This window comes from Heteronotia binoei, chromosome 14 (assembly GCF_032191835.1).
Source record: "Heteronotia binoei isolate CCM8104 ecotype False Entrance Well chromosome 14, APGP_CSIRO_Hbin_v1, whole genome shotgun sequence".
In the NCBI taxonomy this organism is placed as follows: domain Eukaryota; kingdom Metazoa; phylum Chordata; class Lepidosauria; order Squamata; family Gekkonidae; genus Heteronotia; species Heteronotia binoei.
In genome coordinates this window covers 8,111,847-8,134,804 of record NC_083236.1, presented here as the reverse complement: position 1 = coordinate 8,134,804, position 22,958 = coordinate 8,111,847, and the positions used below count along the sequence as shown (strand labels likewise).

At 46.9% G+C, this 22,958-nt stretch overlaps 1 protein-coding gene across 2 annotated transcripts in view; it reads right to left on the bottom strand.

Annotated features, from left to right (window-relative positions):
- Positions 1–22,958, bottom strand: part of ADCY2 (adenylate cyclase 2) — a 218,435-nt gene that overhangs the window by 180,145 nt on the left and 15,332 nt on the right. For both annotated transcript variants that reach the window (XR_009556182.1, XM_060253774.1), the window contains exon 2: positions 22,406–22,603. Coding sequence is in view for 1 of the 2 variants with exons in the window: in XM_060253774.1 (XP_060109757.1) it covers positions 22,406–22,603 (198 nt within the window). In the remaining variant the exon portion in view is untranslated. The remainder of the gene's footprint in view (positions 1–22,405; positions 22,604–22,958) is intronic.

Here is a 22,958-nt window from a genome sequence, read left to right as displayed (position 1 = left end):
AGTCCTATGAGGAAAGGTTGAAGGAGCTGGGCATGTTTAGCCTGGAGAGGAGGCAGCTGAGAGGTGATATGATCACCATCTTCAAGTACTTGAAGGGCTGTCATATAGAGGATGGTGTAGAATTGTTTTATGTGGCCCCAGAAGGTAGGACCAAAACCAATGGGTTGAAATTCCGGCTCAACATTAGGAAGAACTTCCTGACAGAGCGATTCCTCAGTGGAACAGGTTTCCCCAGGAGGTTTTGGGCTCTCCTTCCTTGGAGGTTTTTAAACAGAGGCTAGATGGTCATCTGACAGCAATGAAAATCCTGCGAATTTAGGGGGAGGTGCTTGTGAGTTTCCTGCATTGTGCAGGGGTTTGAACTAGATGACCCTGGAGGTCCCTTCCAACTCTATGATTCTATGAAGCCTTGCTGTTGCAATTGTCATTTTTACTGGCACCAAACTGACTACCATCAATAAAATAATCTGATTTCAAGAATTTTTCTACTACAATTAGCAAAAATATACCTTGCAAGTAAGTTTATTTTGAAATGTTACCCATCAGCTAATTTTTTTCTACAATACCAACTTAAGTTTTCAGAAAGAGGGGAAGGAGGGACCCACACACACAGAAGATCGGCTTTCAAATTTAAAATTATCAACTTATAACAATTGTTATTATTTCAAATAGAAGAAATTGGAGTGAGTACGCATATACGAACTGATCTGGTATAAAATTAAATAAGCAGTATTTGGAACTTCAATACAATATAATATAATTAAAGGCTGAATGTGACTTTATATGTGAGAAATTTATTTTGTTATCTGTCAGGACTTAAGTAAATTTAACTGGAAATCAGGAGAAGAATAAATCTGGAAGGATTTGCTAGCTGGGACTCTGAATTGGTTTCCTGGTCTCAACTGCTCTGCTACTGAACTGATTCATACTGAGGGGAAGATAGTGTATCAAACCGAGGTGAATAGTCAAAAGGATTTTATGGCTATCATGCGCTCTATTCAGCCGGGAATTGCTCTCTTAGAGGAGCTTATGACAGATCAGATACAAAAGCTTCTGGAGAAATGTGACAAAGCTGAAAATATACAGGATCACACGGCCCAAGGAGTACACGAGCTATCCAATGAGCTGAAAAAGGTGGACATACAGTTGATTGAGAATGGATTGTCTAAATTTAAAATGGAAGAGGGACGCTTGCTTTTGCAGGAGAAAGGGAAAGCACAAACCATCAAGATAAAGGAAGGGGAGAGTAACTTAGATATGCTTCTCAAGCTTGTTGCAGAATCAGTGAGGGATAGAAGGGAGAACTTTGCTGATTCAATTAAAATCTGCAGGGCCACTGCAATAATCAATAGGATTAAAACTTGGAAGGCTTTTAAGAAGAAGAGAGTATATGACTGCACTAATTCTGGCACAACACTGACATAATACTTTGGGACTTTCTTTTTTTAAAATCAAACTAGAATTTTGATTTTAAGGAACTTTTCAAAAGTCAAACCAGGACTTAAACATTATGGGATTTTTAATTTTATCTGAATTTTTACTTTTTAAATTGAATAGGAAGTTTGTTTTGTTTTGTTTTTAGGGATTTGTGAATCTTAAAGCCATAATGAAGGTTTAATAATTGTTGTTAAAATGAGGGCCTTTAATGATTTTTGCTTAACAGGATGATTAAACATTAAGAGCAATAATGGGAAGTGAAATTTAAAAAAATAAAACATGTATATGGATACTCTATAGTCCATAATTTTAATTAACCTGAAAGGTTTGAATGTTAATTTCTGAAATTGATTGGCTAAAATGATAAGCTGTCCAATACATAGATATTTTTACAGTTTTTTAATAACCAAATATATTACATATATCTTCAATATTACATCATGATTAGGAGTACTTTAGTTAAAAATAAACATACATTTACGCGTATACAAACATACATACACATAAAAAGGCATGTGGAGGGGGAAAAATGGGGGGGTAACGTACATATACCTTGAATACATTTGCTCCTTTCTGAATAGCTGAAGATGATAAATGCTTTTGATAAAATCCCCATGCACTGAGATATTTACCAATGAATTAATCCACTATTCTCTTAATTTCCAGGGAAGCTAGTAGAAAGAATCTGCTGTGACTGAAGTAAACCCCCTTACTAAGTGGAAAATTCCTTCTCTATCTAGCATGAAGGTTGTAAAGACAATTAGGAACTGTCATCTCCTTTTGCTCTGTTCTTTTATTGGCGGAGATAATTAAGGCTTTAAAGGCAGTCCATTAGTCTAGTTCCCACTAGGCTCCCCTTTAAAATATACATTCCATGTTCTTTAAAATGAGCTAATTTTCCAAACAGGGTGTGCAAAATTATCTGTATTAGCTCACAGAGCATGCACATTATAACTGAACTTTTCAACTTAGAGTTCTATCTGAAGTAATGAGAATTCTTTTCCCTTATCTTTTAGCCTTGAAACTTCCTAATTTTTAACTCAGACAAAGGAACACAGCTGCAGCTGCTTTATACTGAAACTCTTTTGGTGTAGTGGTTAAGTGCGAGGACTCTTACCTGGGAGAACCGGGAGAACTCCTCCACATACACCTGCCTGAATGGCCTTTAGCCCTAGCTCTCATAAGAGTTGTCCTTGAAAGGGCAGCTTCTGTGAGAGCTCTCTCAGCCCCACCCACCTCACAGGGTGTCTGTTTGGTCAAATTGGTCAAAAATGGCTCACAGCAGTAAACCTTCTCTCATCCCTGAAGAACATACACTGGCTTGCATAGAACTGATACTTAAAGACAGCATAAGGTATATAAACTATTCCATGTGCAGCCACGAATAAAAAAGCAGTGTTCAAGTTGAAAGTAAATAGTTTTTTAAAAAGATTTTAGTTTTGCAGTCTTGAATACCTGATCATCAAGAAATGTGCACTGAAAAAAGTTTGCCAGCGACATTCCCTTATGTCACAAACAGGGCTTTTTGGGAGCAGGAACGCAGTTCCGGCTGGCTTGGTGTCAGGGGGTGTGGCCAAATATGCATGTGAGTTCCTGCTGGGTTTTTTTCTACAAAAAAAAGCCCTGGTCACAAATTAAGTGTCAAACATGAGAAAATGCAGATATAGGGGCAGAAAATCACACTTCCGAGTAAGAAATTCCACTGTTTGTTAGAATTATTTTTCAGTCCCAATATTCAGGCTGATCCATATACACATAGAGGAAAAAGCAACCCAGGTCTGCAAATGAAATGTCCCAGAGTCTCCCTCAGTTATTCATGAAAATCTAAGTAGAATACAGTCTCTTTCTTTTCAGAAAAGTAGAAGGATTCACTGGGCTACTTGTCTTTCTATCTTTTTAAATTTTTTCAGCCATCAAATTGCAGCTGAGTTAGTGTGGCCCCTCATGGGGCTTTCAAGGCAAGAGACATTCAGAGCTGGTTTGCCACTGTCTGCCTCTGCACAGCTACCTTGGACGTCCGTGGTAGCCTCCAATCCAAATACTAACTGGGACCGACCCTGCTTAGCTTCTGAAATCTGATGAGGCCGTCCAGGTCAGGGCCCATCTAACTTTATGCCTGGCAAATCACAAACTTGCACTTTTATATTTATTTATATACTCCATTTATACCCCACCTTTTCCCCCCAACAGGGACTCCAAATGGCTTATATTGTTTTCTTCATCTCCTGTTACCCTGTGAGGTAGGTTAGGTTGAAGGTGGCCCAAAGTCACCCAGCAACTTTCAAGGCAGAATTGGGATTCACATCCAGGTCTCCCAGTGTCAAGCATTGTGAATGTTCTAGTTGTTATAATAGTCAGATTATAGAATTGCTACTAACCATGAAATAAATTCAGGCACATCAAAGTAGCAAACCCCCTCCATTGCTTCTTTTGCTTTTACTAACAAATGCAGGAATGTCCTCTTTGAAGATAAGACCTCCTGAGACTCATTCCCAGGCCCAGCAAGGCCTGGACCCAGGATGCGCCAACCGCAATAGAGATAAGAAAGTTAGAGTGTGAATTTCACACATGAATGTAGAATTGTTTACAGAACCTTTGATGTGCCATTTTAAAGAGTGTATTCTGTTGTTACTAAGTATCAGTTCCAATACCCAGCTCAACTGAGCCACGTGGATTATCAATAAACAACATGCCAAGAAAAAAGTCTGGTTTGTGTTCGTGTTTGGCAGGGTCAGACAAACCATTTTGGGATGAACCAATTTGCAACAGACCACAAATCAGCCATTTTTAGCACAAATCATGATTTGTGGTTCGGTTTGTGCCCATCCCTAATGGAGATTTCCAACACTAACAACCAGGGGACATTTTGTAGAAAAACAGGTGGTGGAGCTCATCCAGGGATTGTTATGCAGCTGCACCTACTATTCAATGGACAAGGAGGTGGAACTCTCAGAAGGAGGAGTGGAACTCTCAGAAAGGTTCAGGAGCTGTACTCCTGTGAGCTCCCACTGAATCTGAGGCCTGCTAACAACACCAAGGCTGCTTCAGGCAGTTCAGGAAAGCAGCACACCAACTGCCTCTCTAACTTCCCTAAGACATTCAATTGCATACACAAAATTATATTATGTGAGTGTACCAAATGTGCATCTGTCACACACACAAACACAAATACCATATAAATCAAGAAGTGATGATTAATTGGAAGGATCTGCTGAGTATATAGCTGGTAGAAAATTAGGACATTTCTTTGTGGAGTGTATGAAATGGCATCCAAAGGCAGAGTGTATCATGAATTCCAGCACTCATAGAATCATAAAATCATAGAGTTGGAAGGGATCTCCAGGGTCATCTAGTCCAAGCCCCTGCACAATGCAGGAAACTCACAAACACCTCCCCCTAAATTCACAGGGTCTTCATCGCTGTCAGGTGACAATGTAGCCATCTAGCCCTCACACTACAAACCTCTCTAGGCTTCTGTTTTTCTTATAACATCAGAAAATGGCACTTCCATATCATAATAGACAAGGCTGGGTCTGGAGCTGCTACTAAAATCCAGGTGTCCCGCCCAGCCCGGGCAGGGACTGCGCGGAGGAGACCCCCCGGCGCCTGCCAGCCGCTCCAAGCCCCCGGCATCGCCCCAAGAGCCCCCCCCACCTCTCCAAGCCCCTGTGGAGGCCCCACCCCTCACCTCGACTGACGGGGCGAAAGCAGCCACCCGAGCGACGCCTCCCAGACGGCGAGCCCGGCTTCGAGTCCGTGAGGTCTGGCCGGGGCAAGACGCCGGAGAGCAAGAGGGAGAGCCATTCAGCTCGTCGCAGCACGAGACGCCCCCTTGCAGCACGCCGCTGAGGGCTGGGACGCCCGAGGCACGCCCAGTCAGCCCGGCCCCGACGCACCTCTCCTGGGCGTCTGGGGCTTTGAAGGGGGGAGGAGCCAGAGAGGGGCAGGTCCTGGGAGGGGGGAGGATGGGTCGGGAAGCATAAAAGGAGGGAGGGAGGAGGTCGCTGAGGAGAGCTGGCTGATGCGCAAAGAGGCTGCCTCGCGAGAGAGAGGGACAGGAGCCATAGCACAGCCAGGAGGGAACGGGGGCCTGCGGTGAAGTAACCCAGTGCCCACCCCCCTGTTTCTGAGACCTCCGGGGAACGCCCCAGAGTGCCCGGGTGGGGCAACGGCGACGCCGGGGGACCGGGAGGGGCACCAAAGACCTGACAACGTGGTGGAGGAGGCGGGCACTCTCCCGAGCCTAGGACGACCACGCCCCCATATTCCGGCCCCGCCCGGGTGGCACTCAAGCCGAGTGGCGACCCCAACCATTGAGCCGGAGTCCAGCGAGTCGTCGACGGACGAGTCAAGTGAGGACTCCGTGATACCATACCATACCAAACCTTTAATGGCATAATAGATTCAGATAAAAATACACAGAATATAAAAATTTAAACATTGGAGATAAAATCAAAATAAAACCAAGCTTACAGATACATTCAAACATGGTCAGAATTAAATTTAAGGATGTCAGCCAGAAATTTTGCCACAGCCTCACTAACCACCCCCTCAGTATCACTCAATAAATAATAACAGGGTGGCAGAATAGACAAATCTGGAGAAAAAGAAAGCTTGCCAAATAAATCTTTACGGAGGTTATGGTAAAAAGAACAATCAAGCAATATATGCTGGATTGAGTCAGGGGTATTCGCTCCACAGGAGCAAAGTCTGTCGGCTAAAGGGACTCGCTGATATCTCCCTTGTAAAACTTTGGAGGGAAACGCGTTTAGTCTGGCCAACATAAATGCCCTGCGATGACTTGGAGTGGTTAGGTCTGATAGATAATTGGGCATTTTGCCACAAAAAGCATAAAGACCTAAGGAAGCTGGAGAGCAAGTATAAGGGAGAGTTGGCCGTAATTTCGTTTCCTCCAATTCCCACAGTCTCAGTTTAATACATCTGAAGATATATGACTCTTCAGAGGTAGAAAAATCATCTACCTCTAACCCCAATTGATTGAGTTTAGACAGAAGCACTGCTGTCCAGGACGAAATATATGGGTCTCTTTTCATACAATCAAGAAGGCTGTTGGGATCTGTTCTAAAATGAATTTTGAGCCAGAATTTAAACACTGCAATCCAGGCTTTTGTCTCCACCAAAGACTGACCCACTTCAGAGCAGAGAGCAAAGTAGGACACACATTTTGGCAAACCAAGAATTTGTCTAAAGAATGAGGCTTGAATGCCCTCCACTTTCCTGGTAAAAGCTGAGATCCATATAGGGATACCATAGAGGATTTGGGCAAGCGTTTTGGCTTTGAATACTTTAATAGCTGCTGGAACTAGTTGGTTGCCCCTTGCAAAGAAAAACTGTTTAATTTGAGCAGCTGAACACTTAGCCAAGTTGATGGTGTTGTTACGATGTGAAACCCAGCTTAACTTGTGGTTAAAAGTGATCCCCAAGTATTTAAAATTTTTTGTTTGCTCGATTGTTGAATTGCCAATAAACCATCTCTGTGGGCCCCAGCAATTTGAAAAGACAACTACTTTAGATTTGGTATAATTGATAGTAAGTGAATTACAATTACAGTAGTCGTAAAAGGCGTTCAAATACCTTTGCAGGCCCACTCTTGTACAAGAGAGGATGGTAGTGTCATCGGCATAAAGTAATAAGGGGACCGCTCGGCCTGCAAGTTTAGGCGGATGACCATTGATAGGGGTCAAAAATTGTGCCAGGTCAGTTAAAAATAAATTAAAAAGATGTGGAGCCAGCACACAACCTTGTTTTACCCCCTTTAACACTGGGATTTTACTAGTCAAGTCACCGCTAGAAGAAAATTTCACTTGGCAAAAGGTATTGGAATGAAGTTTCCTCAAGAGAAACAGCAAACGAGGGTCCATTCCCAGGTAACCTAGCTTGATCCATAGTTGGGCTCTATCTATTGAATCAAAAGCACCCTTCAAATCGATGAAGGCAGCATATAATTTTTTTGACCCGGTATGCATATATTTTTCAGCAAGGAAGGCCAGAGTGCAGCAGTGATCCATAGCAGATTTGCCTTTGGAGAAGCCAATCTGTTCAGGACCTATGATGTTGCCTAGGCGCATCCAATCAGTTAATCGGAGTTCTAAATGTTTTGCATACAATTTGCCCACTATAGATAATAAACTAATGGGGCGGAAGTTTTCTGGTAACTCCAACCCCCCCTTTTTGTATATTGGGATACACGTGGGGCGGACCGCCGCCATGGACACTAACCCTGCCCCCGTGGATTTGGCCCAGTTTGGGCAGTGGCTCGCAGACCACCAGGCGCAGCTCCTACGGGAGGTCACCCAGCAGCAGACGGTGGCCTGCTGGAAGCCAACCCGTCTCAGCGAGGTCCAGGAGCTGTGGGAGAACTTTCAGGCCGCCGACCACCGCGGCCTGCCCTTCCGCGCAGAGGGCGGCAAGCCAGGGAAGGGCTTGCCCCCACCCGGCGGACGGGCCGCCCCAGGAGCGACACCCGGGAAGGCGCCCGGGGCCGGAGACCGGGGGGGCCGGGCGCGGACGCCGCCGGCCCGTGCCACGCCGGGGTGGTGGAGGCCCGGAGCACGCCCGGCGCTACCCGGACTTGGTCTACGCCCCGGAGGCCGCGAGGGGGAGAAGGAGGGGCACCCGCCGCCGGAGGCCCGCCGTCCAGCAGGAGACATAGGGCCCTGCTTCACCTGTGGCCAGTGGGGCCATCTCAAACGCGAGTGCCCCCTGATGGAGTGCGACGTGAGCTGGGAAGAGTCCTGGCAGACGGCTGAGGCGGGGGCTCGCCCCCCCCCCCTGGACGATCCCGGTGTCCTTGGGAGGGCGGCAACTGCAGGCCATGGTCGACAACGGCAGCTCGCTGTCTATGATACGAGCCCACTTGGTGCCCGCCCCGCTGCCTGTCATCCGCACCGCCGCCATCCGGTGCGTCCATGGGCACATCGAAAGAAGCCGGTGGTGTCCATCCCACTGAAATACTTAGGCCGCTACTGGAGCGTGCCGGTCGCCAAAGTAAGCAGCCTGCCCTACCCAATACTGCTCGGGCGGGACGCTCCGCGTTTTGGCGACGTAGTGGAAGCAGCCAACCCCGGCCGACCAGGCCAGCCTGCCGGGGCCGGTTATGATGACGCCGCCCCCGCTGGGGAGACAGAGGACAGCGACCCCGGGGAGGGCCCGTCCAACGCAGAACGTCCCGTGGCGGGTGGCCGAGAGGCGTGGCCGGCGGACCCGCAGTTCGTGGAGGCTCAGGCCGAAGACGAAGAATTGGAGGCGCTGCGGCGGCACGAAGCAGTCCGAGACGGGGTGGTTGTAGACGAGCGCCGGAGCCGGCGCCTCCCTCGAATCATCCGGGAAGAGGGCGTGTGGTTCAGAGAGGTAAAAGGGCGGCTGGGCCCCGGGAAGCAGCTGTTGGTCCCTCACAGGTACCGGCCCGAGGTCCTGAAGGGCGCCCACGACCACCAATGGGCGGGCCACCAGGGGGTGAAGAGTACTCTGACCCGGGTGCTAGCCAACTTCTTCTGGCCTTCCGTAGCCCGGGAGGTCCAGGCCTACTGTCGCTCCTGCGGTATCTGCCAACGCCTCGCGTCTAGGGCCGAGCCGCAAGCCCCCCTAGCCCCCTTGCCCATAGTGGGGGTCCCGTTCGAACGAGTGGCTATGGACTTTGTCGGGCCCCTACCCCGCACCCCTCGTGGGGCCCGCTACATCCTGGTCCTCATGGACTACGCCACCCGGTACCCGGAGGCTATCCCCCTGCCCACCATGAAGAGCGCGGGCGTGGCCAGGGCCTTGATGCACTATTTCGCACATGTGGGGTTGCCCCGGGAGATGCTCACAGACCGAGGCACACCCTTCACGGCGAGCCTCATGCGGCAGGTGTGCCAGGCGCTGCACATCAAGCAGCTCTTCACCTCCGTCCACCACCCCCAGACTGACGGGCTGGTGGAGCGGATGAACCAGACCCTGAAGGCCATGCTGAGGAAGACAGCATATGACCACCCCACTGCCTGGGACCTCTATGTGGACCCGCTGGTCTTTGCCATCCGAGAGACGCCCCAGGCATCCCTGGGGTATTCCCCGTTCGAGCTGCTGTACGGGCGGCAACCCCGGGGCATCCTGGGCCTGCTCGGAGAGCAGTGGGTGCAAGGCAGAGCAGTGCCGGAAGAGGCCCCGGAGGAGTACGTCAGGCAGCTGCAGGGACGCCTAGAAGACGTGCGGCGGGAGGCCCGGGAGAACCTCGCACAGGCCCAGGAGGTCCAGAAGAGGCGTTATGACAAGGGCGCTAGGGCCCGCGGGTTCCAGGCGGGAGACGATGTCCTGGTCCACAGGGGAGCGATGGGCCAGAGCCAGGGGGACCCGTGGCGGGGACCCTTCCAAATCACCCGAGTCCTGGGTCCCCTGACGTACGAGGTCCAGTGCGGGCCTCATGCTCGCCAAAGGAAGACCCTCCATGTGAACAGCCTAAAGGCCTGGGTGCGGCGGGAGGCGCGGCCGGAGCAGGGGCTCGTGGCCGAAGATCCGGGCGAGCTCCCGGACGGAACCCTGCCCTGGACGACCGCGGGGGGCGCCGGGGGAGGCCCGGTGTTGGACGCCGCCCTCACCCCCAGCCAGCGACAGGAGCTGCAGAAGGTCCTGGCCGAGTGCCCGACGGTATTCTCCGACCAGCCGGGCCTGACCACCCTGGTCAAGCACCGGGTAGTAACCCCTGCAGGCCAGGTGGCGCGCGCCCGGTGGAGGCCCGTCCCACAGAAGCGCTGGGACGTGATCGCCCGGGAGGTAAGGGAGATGCTGCGCCTCGACGTCATCGAACCATCACAGAGTGAGTGGCGCAGCCCGGTGGTCCTGGTGCCAAAGCCCGACGGCAGCGTGCGCTTCTGTGTGGACTATCGGGAAGTGAACAAACTGGCCAAATTCGATGCCTACCCGATGCCGCGGGCCGATATCCTAATCGACCAGCTGGGGGAGGCCCGGTACCTCTCCGCCCTGGACCTCACCAAGGGCTATTGGCAGGTGCCCATGCACCCGGCCGACAGAGAAAAGACCGCTTTCGCCACCCCACAAGGCTTGTTCCAATTCAAGCGCATGCCCTTTGGCTTGAATGGGGCTGCGGCCACATTCCAGCGGCTGGTGGACAAGGCCCTAGCCCAATGCGAGGGTTTCGCTCGGGCCTATATCGACGACATCGTGGTGTGCAGTCCCACCTGGGAGGCCCACCTGCTCCACCTCCGCCAGGTACTCCACGCCCTGCAGGCCGCCGGGCTCCACGCTAACCCGCGGAAAAGCCGCCTCGGCTTCCAGGAGCTAAAATATCTAGGGTTCCTGGTAGGGAAAGGCCAACTCCGACCCCTGCCAGAGAAGGTCGTCACCCTGGAGCAGCAGCCCCGCCCGCGCACCAAGAAGCAGCTACGGCGCTTCTTGGGATTTGCGGGCTATTACAGCAAATTTATCCCCAACTTTGCGGCAGTGGCCACCCCGTTGACGGACTGCCTGCGGAAGGCGTGCCCGAACGTCCTCCAGTGGGGGCCAGCCCAAGACGCAGCGTTTGAGGCACTGCGTACGAGCCTCTCCCGAGACCCCGTGCTGAGAAACCCGGACTTCTCCACGCCCTTTGTGTTGCACACAGATGCTTCGGGGACCGGTATCGGGGCAGCCCTGCTCCAGGGGGGCCCTGGGGACGAACGCCCGGTCCTATTCATCAGCCGCAAGCTCCTGCCCGCCGAGCGGGCGTACTCCACCGTAGAAAAGGAGGCCCTGGCGGTCAAGTGGGCCATCGGGGCATTGAAATTCTACCTCACCAACAACCCTTTCCGGTTGGTGGTGGACCACGCCCCCCTGCTGTGGATGTCGAGGATGAAGGACTCCAATGACCGAGTCCTTCGCTGGTATATGTCTCTTCTCCCCTTTTCTTTCACAGTGCACCATCAAGCCGGGGCCGACCACCGCGTGGCCGACTACCTCTCCCGGGTCTTCGAGGAGGAAGCGGAGAAGCAAGGGACACGGGGGGGGGTGTCCCGCCCAGCCCGGGCAGGGACTGCGCGGAGGAGACCCCCCGGCGCCTGCCAGCCGCTCCAAGCCCCCGGCATCGCCCCAAGAGCCCCCCCCACCTCTCCAAGCCCCTGTGGAGGCCCCACCCCTCACCTCGACTGACGGGGCGAAAGCAGCCACCCGAGCGACGCCTCCCAGACGGCGAGCCCGGCTTCGAGTCCGTGAGGTCTGGCCGGGGCAAGACGCCGGAGAGCAAGAGGGAGAGCCATTCAGCTCGTCGCAGCACGAGACGCTCCCTTGCAGCACGCCGCTGAGGGCTGGGACGCCCGAGGCACGCCCAGTCAGCCCGGCCCCGACGCACCTCTCCTGGGCGTCTGGGGCTTTGAAGGGGGGAGGAGCCAGAGAGGGGCAGGTCCTGGGAGGGGGGAGGATGGGTCGGGAAGCATAAAAGGAGGGAGGGAGGAGGTCGCTGAGGAGAGCTGGCTGATGCGCAAAGAGGCTGCCTCGCGAGAGAGAGGGACAGGAGCCATAGCACAGCCAGGAGGGAACGGGGGCCTGCGGTGAAGTAACCCAGTGCCCACCCCCCTGTTTCTGAGACCTCCGGGGAACGCCCCAGAGTGCCCGGGTGGGGCAACGGCGACGCCGGGGGACCGGGAGGGGCACCAAAGACCTGACACCAGGTGTCTTACTTCAAATTATGAACGCCCAAGCACAAGAAGCATTTTTCTCTATCCACTTTTAGTATTTGCTAACACTGTCTGGCACCAAGACGTTGTTCATTTAAGAGGGCCATAAGACACAAAGAACAACAGGATTTACAGTTACCAAGAGGAAAATGAGTTTTTGCAGACAGATACCATTGTTATGCTACTTGCTCATGCCCATAAAAGACTCGGCGTGATTCTAAAGAAACATTGAGTACACAATGCATCATAAATATTTTGAGGTACTGCTGAATTTCAGGGATGTCTAATTCCTATAAAATCTGCAAACTTTCAAGTATCTTTGAGAAAAAAATCTGGGCTACTAAATATTAGTGAAGGCATCTTGGAAATTAGCATTCAATCCCTTCCAGAACTTCAGAGGTTCTCTTAATATGCCCTCTGAATTGTCCCACAGTTATGTCATCTGGTCTAATTACTCCCAATACATTTGTGAAGCTTCATGAAGTGCCAACCTCCAGCATCCCAAGATAACATCCAAAAAGGAGTGAGACAGAAATTATTCAGATTAGGATAAATGCTACCTCCTTCTAAATAAAGACAGATCCCAATATCCTGCCCTCTCAACATTTGGGAGAATTCTTTTAGTATGCTAACATTATCAAAAGAGAGAACATGGGCAGACATGCCCTGGATACGTGCATCTCCAGAGGTTTTTTGTTTGTTTGTTTTGCACCCATCTCAATGCATTCCTGGATCTACTGGTGAAGATTTATGGAAGTTAGATCTATCACCCCAATAGCCAAACGAGACCTTCAGGTTTAGAGGTGTTCCACCTCTGGTTGTCACATGGTGGGGAGCAGTTAGCAGGAGAGAGCTGCTTTCTGTGGGCCTTGTTTGTGGGCATTCCTGACTGATCACTGTTGGAAACAAGATACTGGAGTAAACTGGCCATTTGGTAAAAGAAAGTAAATGGAATATCATCAAGGAAACAGCAACAGAGTTTGTAAGATGCTTTCCCTGAGACTGGGTCATGCCAATCTGTGAACAGAACAGTGATGGTTTCTGTTGGGAATAAACACCACAATTCACAGAACAGAACTGTGGAATCCAAATTAGTGCACTTCAGGGTACCTGTCAGAAGATTTATTTGGATTTCTAAATACTAAATTCTCCTCTTTACCCACCTATTTAAAAAACAAGCACCAAACTTGGAATATGTGAAAAAGCGGTAAAAGAGATGCATCCTCTCAGTACATGGTGAACTTATTTCCTTTTTAAATTCTAAGCTTGCCCCTACGCATGGGGAATGAAAAGTTTCCAGTATGCTTCAGTCTCACTGCAGTCTACATACTAAGTGCCAATCTTAGGACTCAACTCTGAAAATTCATTTCAATTTAATGTATTTTAATAAAACCAACCGACAGCACAAAGATGAAAATCATCCCTCACAAAATTATGTCCCTACAGGCAAGATTGAAGAAGAAGCACAAACCTTTAGGTCCAGAACATTAATCTTGAAGCTTTCAGAGTGTAAATAAACATCAGATATTTCACAAATAGAATGTTCATCAAGATTAAATCAAAATCTTTTTTCTCTTTCTCATCCATCTCCCTTTGTCCCCCCCCCCCTTTTTTTTTGTAGAACACATTTTCGAGTGCAAAACTAGTCCTAACAAAAGAAAACAGACAGAAAATAATAAACAAGATGATACTGGCAAATATGGAAAAATTTAGCTTCTCCAAAACCACAAGGCAAATGATAGAGACTTGCCTTCCCTTCTTGTTAGAACTGCCAGCCATAACAATGAACAGCATGCTTAGTTAGATTAGGGGTCTACTCTAGTTTAACCTTCCCCATCTGTTTGTTTTTTTTTAAATTATTATTATTTCTTAAGGCTCTGCATCCTATTTGGTGGAGGCCAGTATACCCCACTGAGCTCTGTTGGCACTTCAGTGAAGCAGTCATAAAAATCACTGCAAATGATACTGCTGAAGCCCTACTACAAGAGTAAGCAGAAGACCAGTTACCACCTTAATTGCACAGGAGTTCGAAGGAAAATATGTGGGCAGAGAAGAGGCAATGGCAAAACCCGTCGGAGCCAGCTGCTGGGTGGAAGCCTGGCAAAGTGCCAGTCATCCTCTGACCAGTGGCACAGCAAGAGCCCCCCCCCCTTTTCTGAAACCCTGTGGGATTAGCTAGTTGCCTATATGAGGTCAAGCAGGAATTTTTGGGCTCTCACTTGAACTGCTATTGTGATGTGGCCTTTTTCATCTGCTCCGCAGAGTTCATTTCGGGAAGTATAATTAGGCCTGGTTTTCCATTTAGGCTCCAGCTAGGTTGGCAGGGAAAACATGGGTTAAGGCAGTGGTTCCCAACCTTTTTGGCACCAGGGACTGGTTTAGTGGAAGACAATTTTTCCACAGACCAGTGGGGGGGTATGCTGGGGGTTTTGCCACCCCAGGCTGCTCCCCTGCCCCCCATGAGGGTCTTTAAATGAGGGCTAGGCAAAGGACTCTACTGCAGTGCCCTTTCCACCCACCCAGAACCAGGGTGGAAAGAAGTGGTGCTTCGGAGTTAGGCTGTGCTGCCTCTTTCGTCCACCCAGGTCCCTGGCAGGTAAAAGGGGCAGCAAGGCTGCTCTGCCTCTTTCAGCAGAAGGGGTGGCAGGACTGCTCTGCCTCACTCTGTGGCCTGGTTGCTAACAGGCCATGGACCAGTACTGGTCCACAGCCCAGGGGTTGGGGACTCCTGGGTTAAGGGTGTCAAATCCCCGATGTCAAGAGTCATCCCTTCTGTATTCCTCTTGCCATGCTTTGTGTAATGTAACCAATTTTGCCTGGGTGCATTCCTGCTTAGCTTAGCTCATCTCCCTGCACGCTTATCTTGGGAACTTATTATTTAAGCCATTTCCACCGACCTCAAGGTCAGACGCTAATGAAGTATAGATTAGACACCTGAACTCTAAAACTTGAGGTGGGAGGGGGTCCCACCAAAGCCCCAGTTCCCGCTCTGCTTTGCTGTGCTTGCACTTGGAATGTAACAGTTGGGGTGAGAGGTTAAAAGGAGAAGCACTGGGCTAAGACGTCAGTCTTAGCAAAGATGGTGTACTGCCTTATGATGCTTATGGAATAAACTGCTGAATTACTGGACTGTGTTATTCCTTGACTTGAGGTCCTGACACCCGACAGTTCAGTAATCAACACCAGGCCATTCAGAGAACAGATTTTATTGAAGCGCTGACAGATCTGGAGCAAAATGGTTCTTGCAAAAAACTGGCTTTGGTGGGCAAATGGCTTCTACTTATACTAGGTGCTTAAATCATTATACATTCAAACTCAAGGTGTGAAGCAAGCTGTCCCTCTCCCCAGTAAGCTGTCCCTCCCCCCGTTCTCAGGCCCCTTGCAGGTGCACACATATCAGAAAGAGACAGCCTTCGCTTGTTACATAGCGTTAGGCGCAGGCTGCAGGAAAAGTGAAAGTAACAGTCTAGGAAATTGGCAAGAGGCACTCGACAAGGGGATGTTAAATTGATGAGAACCCTGAATCTGCTATCTACTATCAAGCTGGGCACCTATTGGCTACACAGTCAGAGTCACACAATGAGGGTCTCCTCAGGGTTGAGGGGAGCATATGATAAGTCCAATGGCTGAACAGTTGGGGGTAGGTACTGTGTTCCTTCATCCCCCTCTACTCACTCAAGTGCAAGCTGTAAGGAGAGAGGTTATGGAGAAATCCTGAACCTGACTCTGAGTCAGGGTGGTATTGCCCATGCTTTAAATATGTTGCAGATCAGCTGTGTTTAATAAAGTTACTAGTTTAACCCAAATTGTGTGTTGTATTTTCGTCAGGGGTGTGTGGGCAAATGGAATTTTATGCATCTGCAATTTCTTTGGTTCATCCATTCATTCATACATGAAAGCATTTGTTCAGCATCAGCATAGGTACTAGGAATGGCAAAATAATGTTGAGTTATTTTTAGTAATTCACTGTTTTGCTCTAGAGGCAGAAAAGGCAATTGAAAAAAACTTTGTCCACTTTCATGCACCAATGCTTCCATTCTACACACTGATTTCTTTCTTTTTTTGTAATTAACATTGTTATTAATTTTGAAATATATAGAATATACATGCATCTATATACATACAGAGATAAGTTAAGAGAAGCATAAATACTTACATGCGTACAATAAGATTAATAAAATAAGACATATAAAACTGTACAGATACAGGCAAAATGAAACCACATGTATGAAGCAGATGAATTAAACATGTTAACAAAGTATGAAAATAAATCTTTACATAGAGAGAGGTCAGTATTTGTGTAAAAACAGAATTGTAGAAACATTTTCCGTACCAAAAAGTCAACCAATCGAAATAAACATAATACTATAAAAGAAGGAAGTTGTATTAATTCATTGAAATGAATGTGTAACTAACTAAATAGGTTGTATGTAGAATATTCCCAAAGTACCATAAGGTGTAGACCATGGCTAACATAGATAAAGGAAAAAGAAGACAAAGGAAGGAAAGGAAAGGAAAGGAAAGGAAAGGAAAGGAAAGGAAAGGAAAGGAAAGGAAAGGAAAGGAAAGGAAAGGAAAGGAAAGGAAAGGAAAGGAAAGGAAAGGAAAGGAAAGGAAAGGAAAGGAAAGAATTATAAAGAAGTTCAAGAAGTTCTGGTTTGTGTGGTTGAATGTCATTTGCTGTAATAAACTCAATAAAAGGAAACCATTTCTCCATGAATGTTGAGTGTTAAGTTTCTGAGTTCAAATGGTGGGTAACTCTGTGATTTTTTCCAGGATGAGAATGTCCTTGGATAACCAGCTGGAAATTGAAGGAACTTGAGGCGATTTCCATTTTGAGGCAATTAGAGTTTTAGCTGCTACTAACAGGCTTGGGTATCAGCACTTGTCTGAATCAAGGTGAGTCCTGCCAAATGTCCAGAAAAAGCAGTTGCGGGAGAAAAGGAATTTCATACCGTGTTATAAATTTAATTTACTGTAGTATCTCATGCCAAAATGAATGGGGACATCTCCACCAGCAATGGGCAAAATCACCCACCTCCCCACAATTCTTTCAGCATAACAGAGAATGTTTAGATGAGATTAAAAATAGCTTTTTCGGTGTACGATACCAATGAGTTATGATTTTGTAGGATAATAGTTTTGAGTTGATCAGGCTAGTGTGAAAAAGGTTGGATGACCAGACCAGGCTCCATTGATCTTCGTTGAGAAACTCACAATCGTGATGCCATTTAGATTGACATGGTAAAGGTTTAGTTCTATCTAGAGTAATCAGAATAGCATAAACTTTAGAAATCATTCCTTTGAGACTGTAATCTGACTGTTTAAGAAGTAGTACAAAAGCAGAATGTGAAGACGTAACTTTTTTCAAGTTGAGAGTAGAGAAGGTATGCTGAAGCTGCAAATAAAAATACCAGGGGATCTGTCGTTGCAACTTCTGTTCCAATGCTGCTTTGGGTAGGAGGCCAAAACTGTTAGATATATCTACTAGTCTTGTTAATCCAGCGTGCCTCCAGACTTCAGCAACTCTTATGTCACTGCCTGGGTTTTAGGAAAGCATTGTGACTTAAGGAGGAAGGACATGACTTGGAAGGAGACCAAATAATCTCACTAACAGAAACTGGTGATGTAATCATTGATAATGAAGGAGTCCAATCTTCCTGCTCTGGGTTCCAAAGTAGTTTGATTACTGATGCTGACATTGTAGATTTGGAGTATGTTGACAAATCTGGATAATTTAAGCCACTCCGAGAAGTGGGTTTTTAAGAATCTTAAAGCTAATTCTTGGTTTTCTATGCTGCCACAGAAAGTCATTTAGTGTTTTAAGCAGAGTACGAGCTAGATGGACTAGAAGTGTACAAAACAGGAAGAGTCATTTAGGGAAAAGGAAAGATTTTATGATGCGGTATGTCAGAGAAAAATGTACTAAACTTGTCCCATTTGCTTAAAGATGAATTTCTTGGGAAATGTGTTGATGTTTGAATTTGATTATGTCATTTAAATGGTAAGGAAACTGAACTCCAAGATAGAAGAGTGACCTTGATGACCTCGTTGACAAATTGGTAAAATGTGGTTTGAATCCTGTTACCATTATAGTTGGATCTGTAACTGGTTGACAGATCGAACTCAAAGGGTGCTTGCGAATGGTTCTTCATCCTCTTGGAGAGGAGTGACTAGTGAAATGCCTCAAGGATCTGTTCTGGGATCTGTTTTGTTCAACATCTTTATCGATGATTTGGATGAAGGAATAGAGGGAATGCTTATTAAATTTGCCGATGATGCTAAATTGGGAGGGGTTGCAAATAGAGAAGACAGAAACAGGATACAGGATGATCTTGACAGGCTGGAAAACTGGGCTAAAATCAATAAAATGAATTTTAACAGGGGTAAATGTAAAGTTCTGCATTTAGGTAGGAAAAATCCCATGCATGGTTATAGGATGAGGGAGACTTGTCTTAGCAGGAATATGTGTGAAAAGGATGTCAGAGTCTTAGTGGACCATATGTTGAACATGAGTCAACAGTGTGATGCAATGGCTAAAAAGGCAAATGCACTTTTGAGCTGTATCAACAGAAGTATGGTGTCCAGATCACGCGAAGTGATGGTATCGCTTTACTCTGCTCTGGTAAGACCTCACCTGGAGTATAGTGTTCAGTTTTAGGCACCACATTTTAAGAAGGATATGGACAAGCTGGAACGGGTCCAGAGGAGAGCGATGAAAATGGTGAGGGGTCTGAAGACCAAGTCCTATGAAGAAAGGTTAAAGGAGCTGAGCCTGTTAAGCCTGGAGGCAGCTGAGAGGAGATATGATCACCATCTTCAAGTACTTGAAGGGCTATCATGTAGAGGATGATGTGGAATTGCTTTCTGTGGTCCCAGAAGATAGGACCAGAACCAATGGGTTGAAATTAAATCAAAAGAGTTTCCGGCTCAAAGTTAGGAAGAACTTCCTGACTGTTAGAGCGGTTCCTCACTGGAACAGGAGGTGGTTAGCTCTCCTTCCTTGGAGGTTTTTTAAACAGAGGCTAGGTGGCCACCTGACAACAATGAAGATACTGTGAATTTAGGGAGAGGTATTTGTGAGTTTCTTGCATTGTGAAAGAGGTTGGATTAGATGACCCTAGAGGTCCCTTCCAACTCTATGATTCTATTAGGAAGGGAATTGAAAAAAAATCAGCTAGTATCATAATGCCCCTGTATGCTGATGTTACTACAATAAACAACAAAAGAGGAAGAACTGCATACCAAAGAGATGATGTTTGAAGCTACTAGAGTATTCGTTCTCACACTTGTGAGACATAACAGTGGTCCATGAAAATCTAAACATCCCCTGGCCAGATGGCTCTGGCTATTAAGTAGTAAATACCACAATTCAGCTTCTAAGGGAAAGATATATGCAGGAGCTGGACACAAGCCTTTCTTAATTTCAAGTCTGATCTGAATAGAGACAGGAGACTGTCCCTAGGCTGATCAGTTCAAACAAATGGGACTTGGGATTCAGATTTTAAATGGGAAAATGTGACTAATAGGGTGAAGTCCCTATCGGGACTTATATTTTCCATAATGCTCTCTGCTTTACTGTAGAACTATGCTTTATGCTTGACTGAATTCTAACTGTGTAACTGTTTTGTGAAAGTTATCTAAACTGTTTTCTGTTTTGCTTTTCTATCCATATATTTTAAGCCTTCTTTCCAAAGGAGAACCTTGGAGTCCCATAAACTGTTTTGCTTTTAGAAACTTGGAAGCTAATAAAGTTTATCCATGAGATCTTAAAACTTATTAGTGAGTGTGTATTAGTCTTTCTGATAACTGCAGGTTGTTTTGGTAACTTCAGGTTTTGGGCTTGGGTTTATGGAGAGTCACTCCATCTTGTTCCTCTTGCCATATGTATCCAGCTATACAATACTATGCTTGTGCTAGCTATGCTGCTTTGATGTAGTTGCTGCTTGTTGCTTATCTGAAGGGAGGATGGTATGTCTGGGAACTGGGTAGTTGCTATGTAACCAAGGCCGCGAACAGGAGGAGAAGCAAGAAATGATAACGACACCGGTAGTCGTGATGAGAGCTTAATAGAAACCCTGCACAAAACCCCCGCTTTAGCTTGGCGCGCTTTGGCTTGAATTATAACGGTCAGGGCAAAGGTTTATAAGTTGGGAGAACTGGTGGGCTTGTCAGTTCTGACAATGCGTGTGTACGCCCATGAAGCTGAAATAAAGATCTTGAACTCTTTGTCTTTTCCATGGCTCTGGGTCTGACAGCTATGGGTACAAAAACTGGGCTAAAACCAATAAAATGAATTTTAACAGGGATAAATGTAAAGTTCTGCATTTAGGTAGGAAAAAATCCAGTGCATGGTTATTGGATGGGGGAGACTTGTCTTAGCAGTAGTCTGTGCGAAAAGGATCTAGGGGTCTTAGTGGGGCTGGCAATCCACATTGCGTGGCTAACTCCAAATCCTGGAGCATCCTAAGCAATGTTTGCTCTAAACCGTGGAGTCTTGCGAGCAAAGATTCTACTTTGCGAGTTACTGGCATTAAATTCGTGAGCTGCTGCATAAATCAGTTTGCTCTCAGGCCATTTTCCCTCAGCTAAGACAAAAATGTGTGAGCCAGAGGCTAAAAAACTGTGAGCTGGCTCACATTAACTCAGCTTAGAGGGAACACTGCTCCTAAGGCAACCGTCTTGTGGCAGCCATTTTGTGGCTGTGCCCATCACACTGCATCAGAACTGAAAAGGTGCTCACAGGCTCAAAAAGGCTGTGGAGCCCCGCTTTAAACAAAGCAAGTATACACATGTGGTCCTTTGGGCCAGCAACCTACTGGAGTATTTGTGATTCTGCCAGGTCAGCTGGCTTACAGAGAACTGTTCATCTTGTCATTTGGCCAGAACCTCAAGATGAATACCCACCTGGCCTGTTTTAAAAGATCATAAACAATTACATCATAATTAGGGTTTGTAGAATCTTTCAGGATCAAGTGCCGTGTTCTACTGGAGAAAGTTTTCCTTCCAGACGTTTCGTTCTCAGCTGCGGAGAACATCCTCAGTGGCGTTGCAGCCGGAGCAGGCGCTCAGACCTTCTTGGCTGCTGTGCATTGAGTGGGGCCAGGGCTGCTGGAGAGCTGCTATTTCTAGGCTGGAGGGGGTGTGATGAAAGGGCAATTGGTTTGTGGATGTGCCCATTGTTTGGTGGGGCTTTTGATCCCGAAAGATTCTACAAACCCTAATGATGTTACCAGGCGTGAAAACCTGAAATCTTTGATAATTACATCATAAACAGCTACCTGTATGCACTTATGCAACTGTAATTCATTCTGGTCGTGCTTACGGGAAAAAAAATTCCCACTGGACTGCAATTTAAGATTTATGAAAATTTAAAACATTTCCCTAAATATTTGTAACTATGTTCCCTACCAGAACATATGAGTCAAATCACCAGTCTATCAAGGTTACTATGCTCTATTTACATATTTATTTTATAAATATATATTCCACCTCTGCAGAGAATGGCCAGAGACAGTTCACAACTAAAACAATACACAGCGAAATCAAACAAAGATTAACAACAAAACCTATTCTTCATCTCTCAGAGATCTCAGGTTAAGAATGCTGACATCCTTTTGACTGGAGATGCCCAGAATTGAATCTAGGACCTTTAGCATAAAAAGCAGATGTTCGATCACTGAGCTACCACGCTCAAAAATCCCCTCTTCCCAAAAACATTTTGGAGGCTTGAAATTCTTTTTACTAGAAGTTTTCCTATTTGAACAATGGGTTTGATCCAGTGCAAAATTTCCAGTTGCAACAGAGCTCTTGCACAAGCAACATGCACGGAAAAGACGGTGGTAAGTCACTTGCATCAAGTTATTGTATCCCCCACTTGGAGGGGCAGTGGCTCAGTGGTAGAGCATCTGATTGGTATGCAGAAGGTCTCAGGTTCAATCCCTGGCATCTCCAAAAAAGGGTCCAGGCAAATAGGTGTGAAAAACCTCAGCTTGAGACCCTGGAGAGCCGCTGGCAATCTGAATAGACAATATTGACTTTGATGGACCGAGGGTCTGATTCAGTAGAAGGCAGCTTCATATGTCCATTTCTGCATGCACCTGATCTTGTGCAACCAGCATCTCAGCACTGTACCAGAAGCATGGACATACTAGGCATTACACAAGATCTTGTACAAAGCAAACAACATTGTCCATTTATGTTTCCACTTGCATGACCAGATCCAAGCCTATGCTCTGCTTCTCTGAAAGCCTGCATGAGTAAATTTCATACCTCCCTCCGGGGGCGGGGGGAAACAGACCTACCTGGTCCCAAGGACAGATAATTCCTCCAAACCACATGAAGAGGTATCCCATGGCAACCAGACACACCCAGACTACTAAGGAGAAAACACGAAGAAGCTTCTTGAACAGGGGCTCTATACAGGCAAGGATAAATATGGCCGAGAAGATTGCCAGAGCTGTTGGAACAGTTATTAAGAACGCCATGTGATCCTCAGTTTCCTGAAAGCAAAAAGACAGGAAAGCTTTCAATTTAACTAGTGCAAACAGAAAAAGCAACACCTGGCTTCATTAGGATACATCAAGAAATACCTGATCAGTAGACTGACTGTATATCAGTTGCCAATTTGGGAAGACATTTACATGACTTGAAATTATATTTAAGAATATCAACTGTGCTCAGTTTAACTATTCTCAGTTTACATCGCAGGATGGATTGGCTTATATCAAGGTGATTCAAAATCACCAAGATAAAAGTCTGATTTAAATAATTAGTTTTACACCATTTTAATTAATATACTTTAAGGAAAAACTCAAATGAAACAACGAAAACACCATTCATTTCAAATTAAGTACA